This window comes from Myotis lucifugus, unplaced genomic scaffold (assembly GCF_000147115.1).
Source record: "Myotis lucifugus unplaced genomic scaffold, Myoluc2.0 scaffold_25, whole genome shotgun sequence".
In the NCBI taxonomy this organism is placed as follows: domain Eukaryota; kingdom Metazoa; phylum Chordata; class Mammalia; order Chiroptera; family Vespertilionidae; genus Myotis; species Myotis lucifugus.
In genome coordinates, this window is record NW_005871073.1 from 4,091,142 (window position 1) to 4,111,754 (window position 20,613).

A 20,613-nucleotide genomic window follows, 5' to 3' on the forward strand; every position below is an offset into this window, starting at 1 on the left:
CATGCCTGTCCAATGATGGGTCAAGACTCAATCTTTAAGAACTATGTTGCTATTATTCCCAAAAAACAATTCTATGTCTAGAATCAATTACACTAACGTAAACACAAGAAACACATGTGTAATCAGCAGCAGATGAGGAGTTACAGTAAACTTCTCATACCATTTTGCCAGTTTTTTTTAAAACTAGCATTTGACAAAAAATTCCTGTGTATTATAATTCCTTCATACTCACCCTGTCACAAGTGAGACACTGCACTGAACTAATGATTGTTCCATCAAAAACGTCTGAAATAACACTTCGGTATTTCTTGTGCTGTTTTTTTCTCTTTGGGGATGATGCAGATTGAGCTAGGACTGAGAAATAAGGGTTGAAATATTTTTTTAAAATCAAAGTAGCTCCTTTCTTTAAGCATTTTTCTCTGGAATCTTTAACAATAAAATTTACTATGCTGACGAAATTTGTCAAAATACTATTGAAGAGCCTTGCTTTAAAAAAAGGAGAAACCAAATGAAATAAGAGGGATTCAGTCTCCCCATCTTGACTTCAATCAGAACAGTTTTGCTTTTACTTGTTTGCTTTTACTCTAAGTAAAGTTATATTTGAAGAAATGATTCTATAATTAAGCTGAGAGTTCTTTATATATTCTAGATACAAGTGCTTTGTCAGTTATGTGATTTGCAAATATTGTTTCTCCACCTTATCTTTTTTTCATTCTCTTAATAGTGTCTTCTGTTGTTTTTGTTGTTGTTTTTCCTTTATGGATCATGCTTTTGATGTCTTTGTCTAACACAACATCATTAAGGTTTTTTCCTATGTTTTTTCTAAGAGTTTGCTAGTTTTACATTTTATAATACTGGAACTCTCATTCATAGCTGGTGTGAATGCAAATGATACAGCCGCTCTTGAAAACAACTTCATATGACTTAAAGCATAAAACTAACATAAAACCTTATAATCCCACTTCTAGGTGTTTACTCTGGACAAATGAAAACTTATGTTCATAGAGAAACCTATACACAAATGTTTATAGCATTATTCATAATTGCTAAAAACAGGAAGCAATTCAAATGTCCTTCAATGAGTGAATGAATAAAGAGCAGTATAGTCATACAATGAGTAATAAAAAGGAACTATTCAGACATGCAACGTAACTATTATCTCAAATGCATTATACTGAGAGAAAAAAAATCTATTTCAAAAGACTACATACTGTATGATTCCATTTATATGATATTCTGGAAAAGGCAAAACAATAAGAATAGAGGACAGAGCAACAGAACTAGTGATTAGAAAGGGGTTAGGGGTAGGAGAGCTGATTACAAGCAGTAGTATAAGGGAATTCTTTGGGATGTTGGAACTGTTCTATATTCTGTTTGTGGTAGTGGTAACAAGAATCTATTCATGTATTAAAACTCAGGACTCTATACCAAGAGAGAATTCTATTGTATATAAATTTGTGCCACACATACAAAAAAAATTTAAATCATGGTTGTGTAAAATTATGCTGTCAACTTTAAAGGACTGATTAATATTTCATAATTAATACTTTAAATGGTCAAAACAAAGTAGCCTGAGTAACTGAAACATCTACCTCTTTTTTGTGTGGATGCCAATCCTGGCCACAAATTGCCTGATTTTGATTTTGGAGGGCTTGCTGATAAACGTGGATTAACACCTTCATTTGATGGAAGGATCTGTGGTGTAGACAGGTCATTCAAATGGACATCGGTAATATATTCTGTAATATTAAAAATTTGTGTTATAACTTTAAATAGTAAAATTATTCTACCTGTCAAATAATGTTAATTATGTTAAAGGTTTCTTCATTTGAGATTTTGAACACAATTCACATTAATAAATGTAGAGTGAAATACTTCATAGACAAAGTGCTAAGGGAAGTAACAGTGATTTCCTCCCTAGGAATACAATTAATGCTTTTAACACATTACTATTGTAGACATTCAGGAAGTGAACCGTGGAAATATAAAGTCAAAGAGAATCATGTTTGTCCTAATTTGTTATTTAAAAAAAGATATTTGTCAGTTTTTTAAAAAATAGCTTTTAAAACAGTGTGGGGAAAAAAGATTATCTCTCCAAACTAACATAGTAATCAAAATCTAGTAAGAAATTTAGGCATAAAATCATTATAAATTATTTTATTCTTACTGTGATAAAATAAAATTGACCCCTTTGGCAGGAAAGGACCTTTTTTTGGAACTAAATTATAAATCAAGAAAAAATAAGCTCCATGAGCACTATGTCAATAGTTGCTGTTGGAGTCTCAATACATAACATGCATTCGAGTAAGGAACTGTGCTCAATAAGTATTTACCTAAGAAAAGAGAATTGTTCCTAAGAGACCCTGAAACAGAACAACTTCAGGGATTTTTCTGAATAATGCAAAATAAATTACTTTCACATAAGCATTTCTCATTATGTCCAGCATGACTAAAAGCAGACTGCATAAATTTGGAGGGAAAGAAGCGAAGAGACTCACTCCTTTCTGAAGGGAATAAAGCTACTATGATCTAGATCAAGAATTGGCAAATGTTTCCTGTAAAGGGTCAGAGAGTAAGTATTTTAGGTTTTGTGTGCCACATATGATCTTTGTCACATTTTAAATCATGTCTTTAAAAAATGTAAAAGCTCATATCCCTATTCTAGGTCACCAATTAGTTACTATGTATAAGAACAGCAATAAAGAATGAGTATGTTCCTTAACCAGACTTTTTACAAGGGCTGGACAACATCTAAGCTAAGTCTTCCAATGTATTAACTATTCAACTTCTATACATAAGGGCAGTATAATTAAGGAGTCTAATAAGTTTTCCTGACTAGAAGGCATATATGCACTATACAGAGGTGAACCACTTAAGAAGGAATTTTGGGTTCTTTCAAATACCTAAATAAGTTGTATAGTGGTTCTCACTCTTCAGTAATTACAGAATAAATTATTTTTGTTACTTGTCTGCCACTTATTTTAAGATCAGAAAAAATTTGAACCTCTGATGGTTTAATTTTATGTGCTTTGGAGAACTAAATACCACACTAAGCCAAGATAAGTTAACTACTGAAGAAATAAATGTAAAATACAAAGGGATCTAGCTCAACATCTTTCATTTGACCCTTGGCTCTTTCTCAAAGGAACACTGACTAGTATTAGAATGTATCACACAAGACTCATTATAGTTAAAGTCCTACACTAACAACACATATAGAAAATATTTCGGAGCTGATGAGATTCCAATAACAGCAACCTAAATGTAACAGTGTATATGTTTACAAAACTGCAACTGGATTACTTTGCTTTTTCCCAGGATCTTAACAGAATCTGCTTAAAATGACATAAACTTAATACTCACATACATGCATATACTGCTAAATTCTACTACTTAAAAAGTCCAAACATAACTATTTAATTCCCCTTTTCTGCAAGTTAGTATGGTTGAACTATGTCATATACTACACACAATATATTAAGCTAAAATTATTAATCATCCTATTTCATTCTTACTTTGCTAAATATAAACTGTGAACATTAATATGTAAATAAGTATTTTGATTTTAGTCACATGCCATGCTAATTTTCCCTCAGTGTACCAATGAAACACTATTTTCAAATTATTAAAATTGTCACCTGAAGCTCTGCCGTGTATTTGCACTTTAACCGTTTCCTGGTTGTTCAAATCGTCTGTTTCAGACACAGAGTCTTTATCTTTATCTAATTCTCCTTCAGAATTTACTTTATTAATCTTATTACACATCTTCTCTTTTTGCCAATCTTTTGACATTTCTGAATTGTTCTCATCATCCTGAATTAACATTGTTGTCTCATTATTATCTTCAGAAAAGCCTCTAGAGCCACTATCATTTTCAGCTTTATCACTGCCGCTACAAGATTCACAGGACTGAAAATCTACATCTGACTGGCTCTTGTCTTCTTCCATGGTCTCCTCAGTCATTATCGTTTGAGCATCTTCTTCTACTTCCATGACCTGTTCTTTCAGTTCTTCATGAAGCAGATCCATTAAACATCGAAGGAATTCTTGAGCATCCTAATGTAAAAGCAAAATAGATATTACTGCTTCATGAAAAATATGTGTATGCATGTAGAAACTTAAGGAAAAATATACAGAATGTGGTTGTCAACTGTTATCAACTAAATGTGTAGCATTATACTGAGGAAATACAACTTCATAGAACATAAGGCATTGGAGGGATGGGAAGCACCAAATCGTAAAAAGTTATGTAAATGAAACAAAAGTAATTATAAAACTGAAGATGATCTGGTGGTCAGCTTTTAGTAGTGCTGCTATTTTTAAAAAGTGGAGGAGTAAGGTATAAAGAAAACCTGGATTTGCTTCGTGTGACTATTCAGAGAGATGTCCTAAATTCAAATACTTTAACTTAAAATTAAAGCTTTATCCAATTTTGTAATATATCTTAAAGAGAAATCTTTAATCAACCTGAAATGCTTATTAAAAATACAAATTTGTAAGCCCCAAATCATATCTACAAAATCACAGTCTCTGGTGATCCAGGAATTTGCACAAGAAAAACTTAACAGGGAATAGGTATTGTTTTGAAAAAGAAAAATGTTAGGGTCAGGTATGAATACTAGAAGATATTATATAAAACTACAATAATTGAAACTACCATTAGTACTAATACAAAAAAATATAGGTAAATGAAACAGAGTAGGAAGCCCAGAAACAGATCCTATTTTATATATTAATGTAAGCACAAAAAACAATAGAAAGAGATTTTTTAAATCATATTTTATAAGTCTTAAATTTACAGTTTGGTACTTTGTTAGCTATTTGTAAAAAATAATATTTGGATCATATTGTAATATGAAATAAATAATATGTATTGAAAAATTACATTTTTCAAAAATGAAAGCATAAAATATAAAAAGCATAGATGAAAATTTATCTCTGATGTAGAACATTTCAAAGTTAAAAGCACTAGAATTATTGACATTAGTGGCCCAGTGCACGGATTCATGCACATTGAAAGGGAATTAATTAGAAATATTTTAATATCGCTATTTGCCCTTTCTCTATAATAGAAGTGTCAGAGATGAAAATTAGTAAAATGTATATGAAAATAATATATAAATTGATTAAAAACAATAATAATATAACAAAGACATGATATAAAAATAAAAACATGATATAAACAATGACTGATAAATTGATTAAACTTATTCTAATATCTCACTGTATACCACATTAAGAGTAAAAACACATTCATAGTGCTTGACTAATTCCCCTTGTGATGAAGTATTTATAACTTTAACGTCACATGCTCTTTGAACTCGAGAGAAAGCAACATATAACTGACCATGTCTGAAAACAAGGTAGGAATATTCCTACTCTGTCTGGATTGGTGCCAGCAAGAGCTTTATATGTATCGTGCATGCGTGAGTCAACATTTATTTTTAAATTGCCAGTCGTGTCATATGTACCGGCTGGTCAGTCAGTCAGATGGATGGATGGATGGTCAGTCACTTAGCCTTTTATATATATAGGTTTACCCACCCCAAAACTCAAAATTTCTAGGAATATAGAAAATTAAGATAAGGATAGAAAAATGTAAGAAGAAAATAAGATAAAAGATTATTCTTGTTAAATAAAGACATGCGAGAAAAGTAATAAATAAATGAACAAATAAATTATATAGGAAGAAATACAAATGACCACATAATAGCATAATACATAATGGCATGTTGCAAATTTATTAAAGATGAATATTATGAAAAAACAATGAAGACATACCTGCTGAGAATACCCCCGAAAAGTTGGATTTACAGTTTTAATTCCTTGAAACAGATTAGTAGGCACAACAGAACCTGGCCTAAGGAACAAAACATTTTTAATGAGAAATTTGTGATGTTTTGTTTATTTAGAATTTAGCAATCAATAATTGACGGTATTAAATTGAAAAGTGTTTGTGTTTCAAAAAAATCATTCAAAATTGCCCAGTATTATGTTTCATAGGCTTGTCAGACAGCTAATTATTGATATTTAGGCTATATTTTGTTCTCTTCCCTAACGAAATTATCATACTCTACTATATAATGTTTCAAAAATACTGAATTATTTAAAATAAAAATTTATTTACTTAAAATTTCTGGGGTAATTAAGGTAAGTGTACCTAGTATACTATCTAACTAAAAATTTAAAACCGGACATTAAATACCCATGAAAACAAATGAAAAGTAAACCAATATATGAGAGAGAAACATCGATCAGCTGCCAACGCTCTATCCACTGAGCCAAACCGGTTAGGGCGAAGAGACAATCTTTATTCCATTATATGCTCTTGCCTCCTTTGTCAAATATTAATTGACCATATTGGTATGGGTAAATTTCTGGGGTCTCTGTTCTATTCCATTGGTCTATATGCCTGTTCCTGTGCCAGTAATAGACTATTTTGATTACAATAGCTTTATAGTATAGTTTGATATCTGGTATTGTGATTCTTTCAACTTTGTTCTTCTTTCTCAAGATTGCTGACGATATTCATGGTCTTTTTTGGTTCCATATAAATTTCTGGGATATTGTTTTAAATCTGTGAAATATGCCATTGGTCCTTTAATAGGGATTGCGTTGAATCTGTAGATTCCTCTGGGTAGTAGGGACATTTTAATGATGTTAATTCTTTCTATCCATGTACAGTGGGGCCTTGACTTACGAGTGTCCCGACTAACTAGTTTTTCAAGATACGAGCCATCTCTCAGCCGATTTTTTAAAATTCGGGTTATGAGCCAGCTTCAGATACCCCACCGCTAGTTGGCGCAGCGAACGTCACAGTGAACACCACAACATCAGCCCAGCATCACGTGCCTCACTCATTCACTTTAAGATTTGACATAGGAGTAATTTGAGTTACAAGCTCCGTCACGGAACGAATTAAACTCCTAAGTCAAGGCCCCACTGTACATGGTATATGTTTCCACTTGTTTGTATCTTCCTCAATTCCATTTTTCTATTTTTTTCAAAAATAAGTCATTATTGTTCAGATTATTACAGTTGTTCCTTTTTTCTCCCCATAGCTCCCCTCCACCTCGTTCCCACCCCACCCCATACCCGTACGTCCCCCCACTGTCCTCGTCCATAGGTGTTCAATTTTTGGCCAGTCTCTTCCTGCACCCTCCACACCCTCTTCCCCCTGAGAATTGTCAGTCCACTCCCTTTCTATGCCCCTGATTCTATTATATTCACCCATTTATTCTGTTCATTATATTTTTTATTCACTTGATTTTTAGATTCACTTGTTGATAGATATGTATTTGTTGTCACTTTGTTGTTCATAATTTTTATCTTTACTTTTTTCTTCTTCCTCTTCTTAAAGAATACCCTTCAGCATTTCATATAATACTGTTTTGGTGGTGATGAACTCCTTTAGCTTGTTCTTATCTGTGAAGCTCTTTATCTGACTTTCAATTATAAATGATAGCTTTGCAGGGTAATCTTGGTTGTAGGTCCTTGCTATTCATCACTTTGAATATTTCTTGCCACTCCCTTCTGGCCTGCAGAGTTTCTGTTGAGAAATCAGCTGACAGTCGTATGGGTACTCCCTTGTAGGTAACTGACTGTTTTTCTCTTGCTGCTTTTAAAATTCTCTCTTTGTCTTTTGCCCTTGGCATTTTAATTATGATGTGACTTGGTGTGGTCCTCTTTGGATTCCTTTTGCTTGGGGTTCTCTGTGCTTCCTGGACTTTTAAGTCTATTTCTTTCACCAGGTGGGGGAAGTTTTCTGTCATTATTTCTTCAAATAGGTTTTCAATATCTTGCTCTCTCTCTTCTTCTGGCACCCCCATAATTCAGATGTTGGTACGCTTGAAGTTGTCCCAGAGGCTCCTTACACTATCTTCATATTTTTGGATTCTTTTTTCATTTTACTTTTCTGGTTGGGTGATTTTTGCTTCTTCGTATTTCAAATCTTTGACTTGATTCTTGGGACCCTCTAGTCTGCTGTTGGATCTCTGTATATTATTCTTTACTTCAGTCAGTGTATGCTTAATTTCTAATTGGTCCTTTTTCACATCCTTGAGGGTCTCACTAAATTTCTCAGAGGTTTCTAGAAGATTCTTGAGTTAACCTTATAACCGTGGTTTTGAACTCTTTATCAAGTAGTTTGCTTTCCTCCATTTCTTTCATTTGTGACATGTTTCTTTGTCTCCACATTGTGGCTGCTTCCCTGTGCTAATAGAGTGGCTTTGTGTGCTAGGTGTCCTATAGGGCCCAGTGGCTCGGCCTCCCCAGTCACCTGAGGTGGACGCTCTTGGTGCACCCCTTTGTGGGCTGTGTGCACAGTCTTGTTGTAGTTAAGCCTTGATTGCTGTTGGTATCACTGGGAGGAATTAACCTCCAGAACAATTGGCTGAGAGAACCAGTTGTGTCTACAATGGGAGAACTGCAGTGCTGGAAACACCCTTATGGGGCAGGACTTGCTTCAGTGGGGCTTTGGTGTTCACCGAGTCTGCCCCCTGAGTGTGTCTCTTATGGATCTGAAGAGTTGTAATCTGGTGTGGTCTCACTTTAACCACTGGGTACACTGGCTCTTGGATCTCCAAGGAGGTACAAAGTCAGCCACTGCCTGAGACCACCCAGCAGGAGCTACAGAAAGATCTGCAGATTCCTCCTCTTTGTTTGGGGTTGGAGGTGCCCAGATGAGGTGCAGCTGTGAAGCAATGCTGGCTGCTGATGAGCCTTAGGTCTTCTTTTGGAAGCTCTGGGGTTCTTTGACTCAGCTTCAGTTTGTTAGGTTAGGTTGCAAAAGGCCAGGCCATTCATATGCAAAAGCTTCTGCGCATAGCTTGGGTGGGGCATGGTCTCAGGGAAACACAGGGCAGTGTAAACAGCAATGGTTGCCCGTCAGCCCTGCCCCGATAGGTCTCTGGGTCTCTGTATCCCACGGCCCCATGCAGGAACAATGAACGCTGCCAAGCACCTCTGAGAGTAAGCCACCCTCGTGTTCCAGCCTTATGCCAGACAGTCCAGTTTCTCCCCATATGAGTCTGGGTCCCCAGAGACTCGCAAGAAACTGTATTTCAGAGCAGTCAGAAGTTTGTATCTCCCTCCTGATTGAAAAAGACCACAGCATACCCAGTTGCCAGCCCGTTTCGCACACCTCCGTACCTCCACTCTTCCGCACCTCTGCACCTCCTACCAGTCTAGATGCGCTTTTCTCTTTTCCTCTAGTTGTTGGACTTCCACTCAGCCAGCCTTCCCGTGGTTCTGGATGATATCCATTTTATCTTTTAGTTGTAGTTTTGATGTGGTTTTGGGAGGCAGCAAGTACAGGCGTTTACCTATGCTGCCATCTTGGTTCTCTCCCTCAATTTCATTTCTCAATGTCCTATAGTTTTTTGAGTACAGGTCTTTTTCCTCCTTGGTCAAGTTTATTCCTAAGTATCTTATTTTTTTGTTGTTGCAATGGTAAATGGGATTGTTTTTTCAGTTTCTCTTTCTGAGAGTTCATTATTGATGTATAAAAATGCCATCATTGATTGATTCTTGCATGTGCCCTGACCGGAAATTGAATCTGCAACCTTGGCATATTGGGATCATGCTCTAACCAACTGAGCATGATATTCATTTAAAACAATAAAGAGCCCTACCTGGTATGGCTCAGTGGATAGAGCGTCGGCCTGCGAACTGAAGGATCCTGGTCAAGGGCACATGCCCAATTGCAGGTTTAATCCCCAGTAGGGGGCATGCAGGAGGCAGCCAATCAATGATTCTCTCTCATCATTGATGTTTCTATCTCTCTCTCCCTCACCCTTCCTCTCTGAAATCAATAAAAATATATTTTAAAAATAATATTTTTTTTAAAATAAAAATAAAGAAAAGAAATATATTAATTACATACCTGCTTTTATGCCACAGTTCCGTCATCAGTTTGAGATAACTTTTACAAATGGCTGGTTTCTTATCTGTTCGAACTAGTCCTCCACAATCAAGAAAAAACTGTGTCAAAGGTGGGCTGATTTAAAGAAAATGAAATATATGTTAGAGGATAATCAAGCTTAATACTGATTACTTTCTCGTCAGTCAATTAACTGACAGTACACAAAGCCCTAGATCTATTATTTCTTTGTTCTCTTTTATAGCTTCACATTCATTTCTTCATATTCTTGCTCAAACCAGATTTGATTCCACCATATCAGAGTCTTCAAAGCTGTCAGATCCAGTTAATACCTTTCACTTTCCTTTCAGTAGCATGTCACAGGTGACTTACCCACCTCATTCTTGAGCAACCCTTCTCTTGACCAATGTAATGTACCTTTCTTCTTTACCTCTCTGACAGTTCTTTTTCCTCTTTATTGTTCTTTCTGCTCTTACTAGATATCTAAATGTCAGGGTTCCTCAGGACTTGATCCTATAACTTTTTCTCTCTTCCCTACATACACTTTCCCTGGGTAATCTTAAATTATCACACATATGCAATGACAGTCAAATTTATAAAAATGAAACATCTAAACTCCAGAGTTACAACAAATACCCAAAGATATGGCTGTCTTGGGCATCCCAAATTTAACATGCTCAAAATTTAACTTTTAAGTTAATCAGCTTCTTCTAAGCTTCTACAGCCCAGTAAGTGGTACTGCATCCAATGGCTCAAGTTACCAATTTATAAGGCAATGAACTTGATTAACTTGAGGGAACCTCCAAAAATCTATTCACTTACAGTAAACTGTCCGGGCAAAGGACCAAATCCTGGCCTGCAATAAATGAGCTACCATAAAAAGATATTCCAGCCCTAGCCGGTTTGGCTCAGTGGATAAAGGATCAGCCTGCGGACCAAAGGGTCCCGGGTTCAATTCCGGTCAAGGGCATGTACCTTGGTTGCAGGCTCCTCCCTGGACCGGAGCCCTAGTCAGGGCTCCTGCAGGAGGCAACCAATTGATGTGTTTCTCTCACATCGATGTTTCTCTCTGTCTCTCCTTCTCTCTTCCATTCTCTCTAAAAATCAATGGAAAAATATCCTTGGGTGAGGATTAACAAAAACAAACAATAAATAAATAAATAAAATGTTTAAATGTTAAAAAAAAAAAAGTTATTCCATGTAAGTGGAACCAAAAGAAAACCTGGGTAACTATACTTATATTAGACAAAATAGATTTTATCTCAAAAACTGTAACAAGAAATAAAGAAGGTCGTTCTGTAATGATAAAGGTGTCAATTCATCAAGAGGGTATCATTTGTAAATATGTATGTACCCAATATAGGAGCATCTAAATATATAAAGCAAATAGTAACAGATCTGAAGGAAGAAATAGACAGCAGTAGAATAATAATAGAGGACTTCAATACTCCCATTTTCAACAACGGACAGGTCATCCAGTCAGAAAAATCAACAAGGAAACATTGGACTTAAGCTACACATAACACCAGATGGCCCTAACAGACACATACAGGACATTCCATCCAACCCAGTTTCTTGCTTACTCTATCTTGACAGTTACCAACAAAAAAAAGAAAATAACTTTTTAGGACTATTAACATATTTCATTTTATTTAATTCATGTAACTTTCTAAATGGGGCATTTCAGAAAATGGGAGAAAAATAAACTATGTTTTGAGGGGAGCAAGAAAAGAAGTACAGGCAGGGATTTATAGAATTCTGTTGGCTAGGGGAATTCAATAGAATTGTTAACTCTTTCCCATATTACTATTAATGTGTATCTATTTTTAACCCCCCTTTTTTTTCATACTACAGAAGCATGGTTTTCTGCTCAGATTAACTTTAAAAAGCTATACAAACAAAAAAAAATCAATTTCTCTACTTACCAATTAGAAAGAGCCTGCAAAGCTGCATTCATATAACAAGTATTGCCAATATTTTTCAAACCTGTAAGACCTAGTAAGACAAAGTATAAGCTATGTATCATTCAATGATGCAATGACTCAATAATTTTATGTGTTTACTGAATATGTAACTATGTATGATAGTTATTATGGATCCCAAACTACATTGAGAAAATACAAAATACATTATGGAAATACAAAATAACAGTCTGAACAACTCAGAGAGATCAGACTTATACCAAAGTGTTAATTTTCAGATAGTTATTTAAATATACACTTACGTAAAGGATTAAAATTCCCTTATATCAATTACAAAACAAAATTTTTTGCTAAATTATATATAGTTTAGACTAAAACCTGTGGGCTTTGGTAAAGTGATGCCAGAGAAATCAAGCATCACTTGAAGTTGTCAGTTTGCTTTTTGCAAATACAATTTTAATAGGCCAAATTTCAAAATATTTTTATTTTTTAATTTTATCTTTATTGTTGAAAGTATTACAGATGTCCCTTTTCTCCCACTGACCCCCTCCACACTGTTCCCACCCTTTCCGCAGGCCTTCAACCCCTATTGTCTGTGTCCATGGGAGTTATGCATATATGCATATAAATTCTTTGATTAATCTCTTCCCACCCCACCCTCTTTTCCTTCCCTCTGAAATACATCAGATTGTTAAATGCTTCAATATCTCTGGTTCTATTTTGTTTGTAAGTTAATTTTGTTCAGTAGATTCCACATATAGGTAAGATCATGTAATACTTGTCTTTCTCTGTCTGGCTTATTTCACTTAGCATAATACACTCCAGGTCCCTACATGCTATGCTGTCTGAAAATGTAATAATTTTTTTTACACCTGCATAGTATTCCACTGTGTGCAGTAAACCAGATTCGGGGCCGACAGTGCCCCAGCAACAACATAACCCACAGTCGAAGGTGGAATTGCGCAGCCCCATGAGGAATCGGGCTTCCTCCTCTTTGGTTTCGAGGTACGTCACCCAAGAACTGCCCTGCCAAGTCACTGCAGTTCAGCAGCTCCTGCATTGAGAGTCTACCCCCGGTGGTCAGTGCATATTATAGCGACCAGTTGGACAGTAGGAAGGATACTTAGCATATTAGCCTTTTATAATTATACTAGAGGCCCGGTGTACAAAAATTTGTGCACTCGGGGGGGTCCCTCAGCCCGGCCTGTGCCCTCTCGCAGTCTGGGACCCCTCGGGAGATAACGACCTGCTGGCTTAGGCCTGCTCCCGGGTGGCAGAGGGCAGGCCCAATCCCCAGGTGCAGCCCCTGGTCGGGCTCAGAGCAGGGCCGATTGGGGAGTTGGGGCGCTGCCCCCTATCATGCACAGAGCAGGGTGGATTGGGAGGTTGCGATGCCACCCTCAGTCACGCTCAGGGTAGGGCCGATTGGGAGGTTGGGGCACCGCCCCCTGTCACACTCAAGGCAGGGTCGATGGGGAGGTTGCGGCGCCACCCCGTCACGCACAGAGCAGGGCCAATCAGGGGGTTGGGGCACTGCCCCCTGTCACGCACAGAGCAGGGCCCATCAGGGGGGTTGGGGCTCCGTACCCTGTCACGCACAGAGCAGGGTCGATCAGGGGGTTGGGGAGCTCCCCCCTGTCACGCACAGAGCAGGGCCCATCAGGGGGTTGGGGAGCTCCCCCGTCACGCACAGAGCAGGGCCCATCAGGGGTTTGGGGAGCTCCCCCGTTACGCACAGAGTAGGGCCGATAGGGGAGTTGGGGCACCGCCCCCTGTCACACACAGAGCAGGGCCGATCAGGGGGTTGGAGCGCCGTCACTGTCACACTCAGGGCAGGGCCAATGGGGAGGTTATGGCTCTACCCCGTCACACACAGAGCAGGGCCCGTGGGGGGTGGTGGTTGGGGCGCCGCACCCTGTCACACACAGAGCCGCAGGGCGATCAGGGAGTTGGGGAGCTCCCCCCTATCAGGCACAGAGCAGGACTGATCAGGGGGTTGGGGTGCCTTCCCCTGTCACACACAGAGCCGCAGGGCGATCAGGGGGTTTGGGCGCTGCCCCCTGTCATGCTGATCCCGGTGCCGGGAGGCCTCACTGCTCTGCTGATCCCGGTGCTGGGAGGCATATTACCCTTTTACTGTATAGGATAGAGGCCTGGTGCATGGGTAGGGGCTGGCTGGTTTGCCCTGAAGGGTGTCCTGGATCAGGGTGGGGGTCCCCACTGGGGTGCCTGGCCAGCCTGGATGAGGGGATGATGGCTGTTTGCAGCTGGTCACACACCCTTCAGGGTGGGGGTTCCCCACTGGGGTGCCTGGCCAGTCTGGGTGAGGGGCTGAGGGCTGTTTTCAGGCTGGTGGGTGACTGAAGCTCCCAACCGCTCCTTTTTTTCTTTTTTGTTTTTCATTCTGGGCCAAGGCCTCTGCTGCTGAAAGCAGGTATCTGGTTTGTTTCGGTTCTATAATCGAAACACTGTATCATCTCCAGCTCTGAGATCCCGGCCGGCTGAAAGCTGGTTTCTGGGGTTTTGTTTAGCTTCTGTATTTGTTACAATGTTTCAAACTGCCAGCTCAGAGGCCGGCAAGGCAGGTGGGGAACGTTGGCGTCCTCCTTCACTGAAGCAAGCAAGCCTCCTGTTAGCTTCCAGCTGCCTGGCTGCCGGCTGCCATCGTGGCTGGCAGTTAATTTGCATATCGCCCTGATTAGCCAATGGGAAGGGTAGCGGTCGTACGCTAATTACCATGTTTCTCTTTTATTAGATAGGATAGATGCTCAAAGTCACTAATCATGCGAGAGATGCAAATCAAAATGACAATGAGGTACCATCTTACACCTGTCAGAATGGTTATCATCAACAAATCAACAAATGACAAGTGCTGGCAAGGATGTGGAGAAAAGGGTACCCCTGTGCACTGCTGGTAGGAATACAGACTAGTGCAGCCACCATGGTGTTTCCTCAAAAAATTAAAAATGAAATTTCCATTTGACCCAGTAATCCCACTTCTAGGAATATATCCCAAGAAATCAGAAATACCAATCAGAAAGGATATATGCACCCCTATGTTCATAGCAGCACAATAGCTAAGATTTCAAAACAGCCTAAGTGTCCATCAGCAGATGAATGGATTAAAAAACTGTGGTATATCTACACAATGGAATACTATGCTGCCATAAAAAAGAAAGAACTCTAACCATTCACAACAGCATGGATGGATCTGGAGAGCATTACACTAACTGAAATAAGCCAGTTGGAGAAAGATAAGTATCACATGATCTCACTCATCCTATCTAATAAAAGATTAGTATGTAAATTAACCATCACTCCGCAACAAAGATGGCAGAGCCCATAGTGGCCGGGGTGGGATGCTGGCAGCGCTGCCCTGGCAATGTGAGCCCAGCGCCTACACCCCGGACTTGCGGAGGGAGGGGAGGGCCTCAGGCCAGAGGGACCTCAGCATGTTTCTGAGCGTGCTGAGCCCGCCGCCCAGGCACCCAACACTGCTCCCACTCCCCCAAGCCAACCTCCAGAGCCTCACGTCAGACTCCTGCAGCCAACGCAGGCAAAGGCACGCCCCTAGCTGTCTCCCCCTACCCCGCCCCAACTCCCCACACCTAGCTGAGAGGCTCTGGGGAGTCCGCTGCAGATCTCCCAGCCAGCGCCTCCTGGGCGCCTGCCAGTCCCTGTAAGTGCACCCCTTTCTGCACCCGCCAGTTCCAGCGTCCCGTTTCCCCAAGCTCCCTACGGCGTCTGGCTCTCACCCACATCCCTGCTGGCTCCTGAGACCCCCACTCTCTCCTGCACTCCGCTCCTTTCTGCGCTTCTTTTGCCTCCTGAATTTAGCTCCCTCCTGCGCCCCCGCTCCCCTGGCTCCCCGTCTACCTCCAGTGCCCGGATTTCCAGCCTGGCGAGCCCGCGCTGCCTTTCGCGGAGAGGGAACCTCGACATCCTCTAAGCACCCGAGAGCTTTGGACAGCTGTCCAGAGGGTTGGAGGAGTTTAGCTGAGAGATTGTTCCTCAGGTCGGGCAGCCTAGCGGAGTGAGTGTAAAACCCTTTCCCCTTCTAGCGGGGACCCAGTCAGCCTGCGCCCTGCCAGCTCCGGGGATTGAAAGAGGGTGTTCGTGGTTAAAGGAAACTTTCCAGCAGAGCGCCTGGCTAAAGCAAACCACGCATCTGTCAGGAATGCTCTCTGGGCGCTGTCTTGCCAGGAGCTTGCGTTCCACTACGGTAGATGCAGCAAGGAAGCAATGATTAGTGCATCTGACAGCTAACCCTGAGGACCAGTAGGAAAAACACACACTCCCCAGTCCTAGCTAGCGAATCTGAGTATGATGCAACCGTGTGTGCCTGTACGACAAAGAGAGAGGCTTAAGGAAACAAACGTTTAAGAGTAGAGTAAATGACACTGCCACCAAGAAAGAGCACACTTAATTACACTTTGGACTTTTCACAGTCAGTAAGGACACCTGTATTTTGTGCTTTATGATTCACATGATCTGATCATTTGAGTTGGGCCAATACAAACAAAAAGGCACTGTTGGTTTTGGTAATGAACTGAGATTTCAGATTTCTTGGTTGTTTTCTCCTTTGCCCAAGTTCCCAAATTCTCAAAACTCTAGGATTAGTTTTGGGAGGGATGAGAGAAGAAAATATGTAAATACTCAGGAGGATTAAAATCACATAGCAGTTGAGATGATAGCCATGGTTTTTGAGTTGGCAAATGAATCGGTTTGAAATTCGTGAACCTGGCCTCTGGCTAGTCCGGGCGCAGAACACTTGCATCGTTGCAGGCCGGGCTGAGGGAGCCCCCTCCCATGCACGAATTTCGTGCACCGGGCCTCTAGTTTGTGGAATATAATGAACAACATAAACTGATGAACAAAAGCAGATTCAGAGACAGAGAAGCATCAAACAGACCATCCAACCTCAAAGGAAAGATGGGGGGTTGGGGGGGTGGTTAAGGGGTATCCACCAAAGGGCTGTATGCATGCATATAAGCATAACTCTTGGACACAGATAGTAGGGAGGTGAGGGCATGTGCTGGAGGGTGTCAACGGCCAGGGAGAGGTCAATGGGGGAAAAAGGAGACATATGTAATATTTTAAGCAATAAAAAATTTAAATAATAAAATACAAAAAAAAAGAAAGAAAATAATGATAATTTTACTTCCTCCTTTTCAATTTGGATGCCTTTTATTTTTTCTTCTTGCCTGACTGCTATGGCTAAGACTTTCAGTACTATGTTGAGTAAGAGTAGACATCCCTATCGTGTTCCTGTTCTTAGGGGAAATGCTTTTAGTTTTTGCCCACTGAGTATGATGTTAGCTGTAGATTTATCACAGAGGGTTTTTATTATGTTGAGGAATGATCCCTCTATTCCCACTTTGCTGAGAGTTTTTATCAAAAATGGAAATTGGGCCCAGCCTGTATAACTCAGTGGTTAAGCGTGAATCCATGTCACAGTTCAATTCGGTTAGGGCACATGCCCAGGTTGCAGGCTTGATCTCCAGTAGGGGGCTTGCAGGAGGCAGCTGATCGATGTTTCTCTCTCATCAATGTTTCTATCTCGCCCTTCCTCTCTTTCTAAAATCAATAAAAATAATTTTTAAAAACTGTTGGATTTTCCTCAAAGTTTTTTCTGCAACTATTGATATGATCATGTGGTTTTTTGTCTTTCAATTTGTTTATGTGATGTATCGCATTTTTATTTTTTGTTATTATCATCTGCAGAGTTCTTTTCACAACTGTATAATGTGAAATTTTGAAGTTTTCACGGATTCGTGCACCTGTGGAGTCCCTTGGCCTGGCCTGCACCCTCTCACAACCTGGGAACCCACCGGTGCATGATCGGGCCGGGAAAGGCTCCAGGGCGTGTCTGGCCCATCTCTCCCAGTCCCAATCAGCCAGACCCCAGCAGCAAGTTAACCTACCAGTCAGAGCATCTGCCCCCTGGTGGCCAGTCTGCGTCATAGCTACTGGTCAAATGGTTGACCAGTTGCTTAGGCTTTTAAATATGTAGATGGGCAATACCATACAAAGGAGGATTACACAGAAGAATTATTTTACCTCTTGCCTTAAGTTCATCTTCTTCTTCCACTTCTATGTCCAGATCATCAAACACAGCAACCAGAGGAGTTTTTAATGTCGTGTTACTGGGTATTTTAAAATCCTTGATAACAGAACAGATAGTGGACTTAAATCCTTAGGTTAAAATTTTTTAGATTTTATCTCATATATACCACTACAGTCTAAAATTTAGGAAATGTTATTTTTAAGTAAGAATTCACATTATTGCCCTAGCTGGTTTGGCTCAGTGGATAGAGCATCAGCCTGTTAACTGAAAGGTCCCAGGTTCAATTCCGGTCAAGGGCACATGCCCGGGTTGTGGGCTCGATCCCCAGTGGGGGACTTGCAGGAAGCAGCCGATCCATGATTCTCTCTCATCATGGATGTTTCTATCTCTCTCTCCCTCTTCCTTCCTCTCTGAAATCAATAAAAATAGATTATAAAAATTTTAAAAAGTATCATTTAAAAAAATTCACATTATCAATTAGAACAAAATTTACGTTTATATTTTGAAAGTAATAAGGATCTCTATCTAGAATAGCATGTCACTCTACCTTTATTAACATATGTACTTGAATAACAAAATCACCTGTGACTTTTCTGAACTTGAACACAATTCACTCCAATTCAGTAAGGCCACATTACAGTTTAAAAGACCTAAGTGCACATATCCTACATTGTCTTTTCAGATTTTTCATGTTTTTTACAAGAAGCTTTTCCATCATAACAGCCTAACTTATCTCTAGACTTCTACAATCTTTCCTGATAATTATTATACTTATTTATCCTTTTCTGCATATGAAATAATTCATTTGTTTTAAATAGAAATAAAATACTCCAATACTAATTCCCAAGAATTGGCTTAACTCAGAGGTTGCAATTGGTGACCTGTAATGTCAAATGCTAGCCCACACTATTTAACAACAACAACAAAAAAGCAAAATTTGAGCTAATATTTTAAAAATTGGGAGAGCTCACATAAAAATCTGATTTGGCAAGTTCTCTTATAATAACAGAATATCAAAGTATATTCAGTTGCAGAAGGAGACTGAATAGTAGCATGCACTCAGCATGTGCTCTGGTTCTCCCATGTATAGCTTTATTCCATCTCTATGATGCATGCATATTTCCTTACACTGACCCACTTTATCTTTCTGGCATCTGTAGGTACTGAACATTTGAGTAGGCCCCATATTCTCATTTTGTTATATTTAAATACAGAGAAATGCAGTCTTTAAATAAACCATTCAACATTTTATCGCCTAGAAAAAATTTCTATTTGAAAAATCTTAATGATATTTCAATAGTTTCCAATACTGTTATTTTATAACTAATGCTCTATTCACACAGCCTTTAAATTTTATACCTCTAAAAAATTTGTACAAATAACTTTTTTCCCCTCTAGTAATTTTTTCAATAATGAATCATCAGGAAGTTGCATGAAATTAAAGTAATGTCTTTTATGTACTCTACATATAACTCATCAGAGAATTATTTATAAGTCATCAGAAAAGTATCAGTACATTTATTCAACCAGATTCAACATTCACTAAGAGTATGTAATCTCTTCTAGCAGAAATGGCAACTGATAGCTGTTTTAACTTACTTTTCTTTAGTCAGTGATGATCATTTTCTCAATGTGTTTATTTGTACTTCTTTGTGAACTATCTGCACTTATTCTTTCAGGCACCTTTTGAGTACTGCCCTTGTAAAAACTGTTAGCAGTTCCTTATGTGATTAAACTTTTAGTTATCAAATTTTTGTTAAAAACATAAGTGTTCAAGAAAATTTATTCTCAAACTACCAGAACACTCCAGAGAAGGCAAAACCACGTTTCTGAGTGATAATAGGTATCAATGGGAGAAATAGTAATAGTGGTGACTTATTAATGAGAGCCATTCAAAACTATGAATCTAGAAATGCAACAAGTATACCTTGTCCAAAACCTAATCATCTTAATTTATAAGTGTGAGGCAAGCAAATTTATTATCATACATGTCTACAATCAGAATGTGATACAAAGATACAACAAAAAAAATCTAAAAGAGTTGGTATCAAGGACAAGTATAGAAATCTAAGAGAGTTGGTATCAAGGACAATAACACATGTGTGGAAAAAACTCACTAATGTGTTAATTAAACCATATAGAGCAAATGATGACTAGAGCAGCCGTGGGCAAACTACCGCCCGCGGGCCGGATCCGGCCCGTTTGAAATGAATAAAACTAAAAAAAAAAAAAAAGACCGTACCCTTTTATGTAATGATGTTTACTTTGAATTTATATTAGTTCACACAAACACTCCATCCATGCTTTTGTTCCGGCCCTCCGGTCCAGTTTAAGAACCCATTGTGGCCCTCGAGTCAAAAAGTTTACCCACCCCTGGACTAGAGTAAGTTAGAAGCCAACTATTTTAATTTTCCATTTCCCTTTTCCTATATTTTTATGACTGGAAAATTCTCAAAATTAAGTGGTCAATCTTTGCAAGTCTATACATATTTTGTAACCAAAGACTGATGCTAAGCTTTAATATATTCTATCTGGTTTTCAATTAATTGTAAATGTTGAGAGTAATACAAATGGGGATGAAAAGGGGAAGTAAATGAGGAAAAGGGAACTGAATTAATATTTGTTATTCCCTATCAAAGAAGGCCTACCACCTCTCCAAGAATCAGACTTGCTAGAAAAAGATAACCCTATTTAAACCAGATTTTTGGTTATTTTAAGTTTTTAAAACACATCGGTTGCTTTCC

The 20,613-nt window shown here is 39.0% G+C and overlaps 1 protein-coding gene across 1 annotated transcript in view; it reads right to left on the bottom strand.

Moving 5' to 3' along the window:
• Positions 1 to 20,613, bottom strand: part of USP33 (ubiquitin specific peptidase 33) — a 65,116-nt gene that overhangs the window by 21,186 nt on the left and 23,317 nt on the right. Inside the window, exons 6-12 of the mRNA XM_006086103.3 lie at positions 17,863 to 17,965; positions 11,806 to 11,875; positions 9,884 to 9,997; positions 5,782 to 5,860; positions 3,639 to 4,056; positions 1,593 to 1,739; positions 233 to 354 (exon numbers count right to left, since the gene is read on the bottom strand). Coding sequence (XP_006086165.1) covers positions 233 to 354; positions 1,593 to 1,739; positions 3,639 to 4,056; positions 5,782 to 5,860; positions 9,884 to 9,997; positions 11,806 to 11,875; positions 17,863 to 17,965 — 1,053 coding nt within the window. The remainder of the gene's footprint in view (positions 1 to 232; positions 355 to 1,592; positions 1,740 to 3,638; positions 4,057 to 5,781; positions 5,861 to 9,883; positions 9,998 to 11,805; positions 11,876 to 17,862; positions 17,966 to 20,613) is intronic.